Source organism: Neolamprologus multifasciatus, chromosome 8 (assembly GCF_963576455.1).
Source record: "Neolamprologus multifasciatus chromosome 8, fNeoMul1.2, whole genome shotgun sequence".
NCBI lineage: Eukaryota > Metazoa > Chordata > Actinopteri > Cichliformes > Cichlidae > Neolamprologus > Neolamprologus multifasciatus.
This window is the reverse complement of record NC_140446.1, coordinates 17,182,921-17,189,756: the sequence shown is the minus strand read 5'-3', so window position 1 is coordinate 17,189,756 and position 6,836 is coordinate 17,182,921. Positions and strand designations below refer to the sequence as shown.

The window sequence follows — 6,836 nt, the reverse complement described above, 5'->3', positions numbered from 1 at the left end:
CAACCACTGCCACTGGTTGGTCTGCTGTCTTTTTGTCAGTGCCATACGTCACAGCAGGTCAGACTACCATTTTATAAACCTCGACTTTTACTCTTGCTGCTACCCTTTTGTCACAAATCACCCCTGACATTCGTCTCCACCAGCTCCACTCTGCCCACACTCTCTTCTTCACCTTTCTTGTGCATTGTCCATTGTTTTGGATAGTGGACCATTTGTAGTCCTTGCACCTTCACGGCCACATCTGTCTACACATGTTCTGTTTTGCTTCTACTGATTTTCATTCCTATTGTCTCCATTGCATACCTCTAGCTCTCCAGACTCTCAGTATAGATTACAGCATCATCTGCACGTCCACTAAGAGTCTTGCCTGACCTCATCTCTCAGTCTGTCAGTCAACCCTCATGTAAACCCACCCCCACCTTGAACCAATATGCCACATCTGCCACACACCTCACCACTGTGTGGCTGTCCCCATAAATGTAACCAACCAAAATACTAGCATGGCCCAAAGCCAAAGAGCTGCTAAACTAAAACCTAATGTACCAACTATGTCCAATAACAACAAGACTATCAATCACTGCTCATCAAGGCACCATTTTCTGCTTTCAGTTCAAAGTGAAGCCTCGCTTTGTGGCCAGAACAGACGAGCAGGAAGTCAGCCACACAGAAAGTAGCTGACACTGTTTCTTCATCAACCTGCATAAATACTGAATGCTCAACTTTGTCCATACTAAGAGTGAGCATTAGTCATCACAGACACTCACAGTCAATCTCTGGGCGGCAGCATACCGCAGCTCATGCATAAGGAAGCAGGTAGCAGACCTGAGCATACATCGTGTGGACGAGACAAGATTTCCTGCATTGAGAAAGAAGCTGTGAAAATGCCCTCAATCTCATAGGTTCAACACAGTTTCTAGTAATCTATTTAGGAGTTATTGTTCCTACTGCAGAGGTGGATGCTGAGCACTTTACGTAGTTAAAAAATGAAAGAGGGCAGGACTAAACAGCCTATACACGTATATACTGGTGTTTGCACATAGGCATATAAAAGAAAAAAGACTGCTGGTCTTCAGAATACAATGACGATGACAAACCGGTAGTTGAATAATCTTTTTTAACGTCGTCTCCCACTAACTGAAAAAGTGTCCACTCACTCAGGGGTTCCCATGTTCAGAATGAAAAATAAAACCTCCCGAAGCGATCTTAAGGCGTTTGATGCATTTTATGTTCGGTGGAAGGTGTACGAGGATATACAATTGGTTCTGGTAAGGGAACGAGACAAAACACACAAATCAAACAGTGCAGAGCTGCTGTTTGTGTGCTGTGTGGGACCAAGCACCAGATGTCAACAACAGCCACAGCAAAGTGCAGTAATTGTGAAGACTATAAGAAGCCTTTTAAAGAGTTATTAACTAGTGGCGTGTGAGCAACAGCAGTAATGCCTCCAGTCTCATAATGTGATTTATGAAATGAGTCAAAGCAGTCTTATTATCATGGTGTTTCCTACACTGCTGTTAATATTGCCTCGAGCTGACTTGTTTCTATTGTTTATTGGGCAGTGTGTAATTATCTGGTTCATTCAAGATTTTTTTAAGGGAAAAAAAGAACTATTGTACTACTGTAGCTTTAAACAGTGTACACTCAGACACACGCAATACATATGATTATAGGTGGTTTGCTTTTCTGGACATAAATCTTGACCTTTCTTTATAATAATGTTTTGGACCTGGTTGCTAAGAGGTGAAAAGTGCAATTGGGGATGGCCAGCGCATCAGTGTTTTGTAGTAAACAGAAACACAATCTGTTGAATTTCTTTAACTTAAAATAAAGAAAAAGTATCTTGGAGTGGTTGTCTTTATTTCCTGTGTGTTTGTGATCATTTGTCTAGACTGGTGGCACTTTTGAATGTATCATTTATTCAAACTCTTCAATTGAAAAGGTGGAAAATCTGGAATCACATCACTGAATAGACAGTCCTCGCTTCTGTTAGCTATTATCTTGTCCTCAGAAGTTAATAGAAGCTATGTAACAGCCACCCCAGGAGAGAAATATTGATTAAAAGATAGGATAGTGGTAAACTTTATCAACACACCTTCAACAGTTACATTAAATCCAATGCAACTTGACGCCTCCCATAAAACCTGAGTAAAAGCGTACAGAGAGCGCTGCTTTTCATTTTTAAGGCTTTAGTATTTAGATAGTTGAAGCCCGGACATCCAGTAATGGATTTCTTCCTTTAAATTCAGCTGTTTGTTTGCTGTAGTATATACTGACATGTGACCACCGGGCAAGGCATGGTTACATAGTTTGAACTGTCAGCATATGGAAACTGCTGCTTTATTACATTGCAACCGAAAAATATTTATATGCAGAAAACAAAAGTCATGCTACCATCTTGTGTCAACATATTAGGGCACACCAGCATCTGCTGTGCTACCTGAAGCCTTCGCACTACCTGTCAGAAACCCACAGAGAACCTAATTTAGAGCCCGGAGGCTGCAGACCAAGGACGCGTGCTTTCAATAAAGTACAGCGTAGAGCGCATCAGCTCCCGGGCTGCAAATCACGCTGACACACTGCTGGCAGGCAGGGGACTTCTTACTTTATCACCATGACATAGTAAAAAGAAAACTCAAAATAAGGAGGCCTGCATGGGATTATGTAAGGAAATACTGGATTTGAGTAATAAATGATTTAAGCTGCACATTTGGTTGCACTCACAGCAAACAGTAACGTTTGTCCTCATTAATGGCTTTTCTGATGTTTGTCAGAGAAATGGGAAATGAAGTCTCGGTAATCATGAACTAAATATGAGGCAGCAATTCATGTCTTGACATTAGCTTGCATTAAATGTATTAAGTTTTTAAATAAAAACTGAACCTCCTGTAGTTGTATTAGACTGTGACGACAAAAAAATATGCATAGCAGAATTAAACGAATTACATCTTTTGTTTTATTTATACTTTAAAAACAGACATTTTTACAATCTTTGTATATAAAGACTCTGTTCTAATCCCTGCATGAGTCAGTCTGGCACACTGAGGAACAAGACTTCTTGATTTACAACTCGATAAAGTCTTTCACAGCCTGCAACAATCTCCCCGAGCGACTTAGGCTGATGAAACCGGTCACTATCTGTGAAAGCATTTAACACGCTTTTTGTTGCACCAGATCTCACAAAAGCTCAGGAAAGTCACGCTTTTATACAATCACAGGTTCAACATCCATCACATTAAAATAAACAAAAAATACAGAATCCTCTGATCACTTCAGTCAGCTCTGCTCTGATCAGGAGCATCTGTCCTCTTGCGCGCTTGTTTTGAATTTATAATCCTCAGTGATTCTTGTCTTTGGGAAGCTTGGCCTTTCTCTCGCTCCTCTTGTCCAAGAATTTGTTTTTCCTACTCGTTTTAATCTCTGCCTCCCACTGCTTTTTCACCATTGTGTACAGCCTCATGGTGGCTTGTGCGTCTTGGACCTGGAGAAAGCAACAGGCAAAGATCAGCCCAAGTGTTACTAACATTGTTGGGCAATAACACACTGGTTGTTTCTACATGCCGCAGTACTGCTGGGTCAGTGATTTTAGTCCACTGTTGGATGATGACATCATGAGATTAACAATAAAGTTTTCTAGATATAGAATAAATGTTAATGTCATAAATATAAAGTGACACGATGCTCTTGTAAGATGCTACAAGTGCTAAAATGCTGCAAATTGACCATTTGGGTAAGTGGTTGCTAACGAGAATATTATTATTATATATTATATATACACTATCTTCTGGCCTTGAGGGGTCAAAGATATACCCGTGTGCCAATTTTCGGTCACTCAACCCTGATGATTTAAAAGGAGTTCAACGAATGACTTACAGATGAATGTTCGCCCTCTTGGACCTTCACATCGAGGATTTTTCTACAAAGGAGTTTGAGCGAGGGTCGACCGCTCTAAAACAAAAGAAAAATGCCTCATTATCAGTTATAATTCATTCACACATTCACTCCGGAAACTGTTGAGACATTGGTGACTGCATTATACCTTTACGATCGTCTTAAAGGGTTTATATTTCTGAGTATCTCTGATTTTCTTTTTCGGATGATCCAAGAGCAGAATCTGAAACAGGAGATAGTTTGTGGCTGCTCATAATCAGGCTAAAAAATATTACATTTGTTCCATTTCAGATATCACATCCATGCTACCTTTAGATCATTGTGTATGGCGTGTCCAACCACTATTCTCCCTTCCAGGATGTTAGCAACCTCCCTCTGTACAATCTGTACATCCGCTCCTGCAGAGAGACAAACGTGGTTTAAAAAACATCAGAAACAAAACATAAGGAACAAAGAGACTTTAAGTTGTTCTTTGCAACTCATTTCATTTCTCTCACCATCTTTGATGTCCTCTGGCCGGATGCCGCTGACAGCTGTCCTGTAGTCTGTTACCTTCTCTGTGGGCTTCACATATTTGTCATAGATGCACTTCCCAAACTGGTTCACAATTGACACACGTGCCAAGATGCTGTCCTCTCCATCAGGACCAACTCCCACCATCTCACAGTCAATGGCCACCGCCTTAGTGAGGCTTAAGGTGAATGACAAAGTGACAAGAAAGGAGAGACATTACAATCATCATCTTCTGTGTCAATGCAAACCCCTCAATGTACACCGAACGCAATGGTCACTTCGCTCGCTGACATGATTTTACACTTGCATCTTTAACCCTTGCTCGACACTTCAGGCTACAAACATTGAGAGGTGCATGACCAGCAGACACAGGCTGTGATGTCAAATCCAGCGTGTGACACACAGAGCATAATAGGGTCACACCTTTTATGACCTAGCTCAGAATGCATCCATCCATTCATCCATCAGGAGTCACAGGTTTTTCCACAGCATTTATCTGTATTATCAGTGATTTTCTACAGCAATGTAGTGAACTCTGAAGCCGTATTGACAGGTTGCGTCACCACAAAGTACAGTGAAGGATTTGAATTGGATAAATTCCATTCAACAATTTATCCATTTCCATATCCTGCAGAAAACATTCAGCAACCATGTTTAGTTCATACTCTGTCAGGTCAATTCACTAAAACATGCAATGACAATGACATAATTTACTTTGAGCTTCTTATACACGAGGCACATAATGTTGTCAACCCAGTTGAGCGGTTTCAGAGATATTAAAGTGTTGAATTTTGGGAAAAACACATTTTGTGTGACATTCCCTAAGTATGACATTATGTGCCAAATTTACATTGTTAATATTACATCCACAGTTAATCACAGACAGCTAATCCCACCCCAGCAGCAACATTCCTCTGAAATACTTGTATTGAGGTAAGTAATGACATTAGGTACTTGATATTTTTTATAATCGCTGTTAAGGCGTGCATCTTTCCCCGGGAATATTTTCAGGCACTTTTCTAAATTGGCATCAAAGCTGCCCGCTGTATTCTGAGTGTGTTTCCCACTGTACACTGAATGCGACTTACCCTTCAAAAGCATTCTCCTTAACCAGGCTCTTCTCTGTGTCATTAGCCGATGCACCATCCGTACCCTTGGCCTTGCCCTGCTTCTTCCTCATGATCTCGGCTGCTTCTGCTCCCATTGTCGCCTCAATGTCATCCGGGTCCACGTCATCAAACCAAAGGTCCTCTCTGCAACAGCAGAGAATGAGATGGGATTATCAGACATATTTATTCTTGCTGAATAAATGAGTCAACGTCAGTACTAATATATACATACTCTGTTGGCTTCGTCTCCTCGGATTCAAGCTTCTTCTTCTTAGCTGCCTGTAGGCTCTTTGGCTTCCCACTATCCCGCTCTCTTTTTGGAGCAATAGCATGTTTAGTCTTCGAGACATTCGACACCTTTGAGTTGACCCCAGTCTTACCGGAGACAAAACTCTTAGGAACAGTTTTGTGATCTGCTTTTTTCTCAGTGTCTCTCTGCCTTGGTGCAGCATTGTTCTTAGAAATTATTTTAGAAGTATTTTCTTGGACATTCTTTGGCGAGAAGCCGTTCTGATGTCTTGGTGCCACGGGCTGCTTCTTCTCTGACTGACTGGCCTTCAACACCTGAAGGAAGTAAAATAGGAGAGAGAAAATACCTGTGGGTAGTATTAAACACAGGCACACAAAAACCGAAGTGTGTGACAGGACATGCTTGGAGCTCAAACTATTGCACTCACTAACCTCTTGAAGTGCTTTCCAGTTGGCAGAGAACTGCTGGGAGTCTTTTGGAGGAGCAGATTGTGGAGCTGTAGGCTTTTCCTGCTCCTTGTTTGCAGGAGCTGAGTAAAACCAATGCCTCTCGTTCTTTTTTAATATGCCGTTTTTCTTATTAGGTTTCCGCTTACTTGCTTTAGCGGGAAGGTGTTTTTTCTGTTTCTCCACCTTAGACATTATGATCACCTATCTCATGTATCCTCGCCTCCTTATATTTTTCTTGGTGAGGTGTGTGAAGCCACGCTGGTTGTCAGATGTCCGTTACTTGAGTTGCCAAACAACTTCAGACAGTAAGAAATGTCTCCCCCAGACTAAGCTCAACTTTCGTCCAGCACACGAGCGTCACTGAAGCACGTCCCTGAACTGTACATAAAATCGCTTACTCGTAAAACTTCACTCACTCCGAAGCCATGCAGTAGAGTGTTTTCCTACGATGTGCAACAGTAAAATGTGTCCGTCACAAACATGACGTAGTGCTGTAGCGCAAGTGCGTCAAGTCAGTAAGATATGAAAAAAATCTCCGACCGTGCTTTTGCTTTACAATTATATACATGTAAAATTGTATATAATTAACGTAAAAAGTCATGTATTGACGCTTGTTTTGTGGGCGAT

General features: G+C 41.4%; 1 protein-coding gene across 1 annotated transcript; it reads right to left on the bottom strand.

Moving 5' to 3' along the window:
* Positions 1–2,930: 2,930 nt before the first annotated feature.
* rexo4 (RNA exonuclease 4) lies at positions 2,931–6,687 on the bottom strand. Its single transcript, XM_085171418.1, has 8 exons — positions 6,192–6,687; positions 5,743–6,074; positions 5,490–5,654; positions 4,386–4,579; positions 4,198–4,286; positions 4,037–4,111; positions 3,871–3,945; positions 2,931–3,478 (listed from the first exon to the last, which is right to left on the bottom strand). Exons 1-8 carry the CDS (start codon positions 6,399–6,401, stop codon positions 3,335–3,337), a joined length of 1,284 nt encoding a protein of 427 aa, XP_085027544.1. The 5' UTR covers positions 6,402–6,687; the 3' UTR covers positions 2,931–3,334.
* Positions 6,688–6,836: the final 149 nt, after the last annotated feature.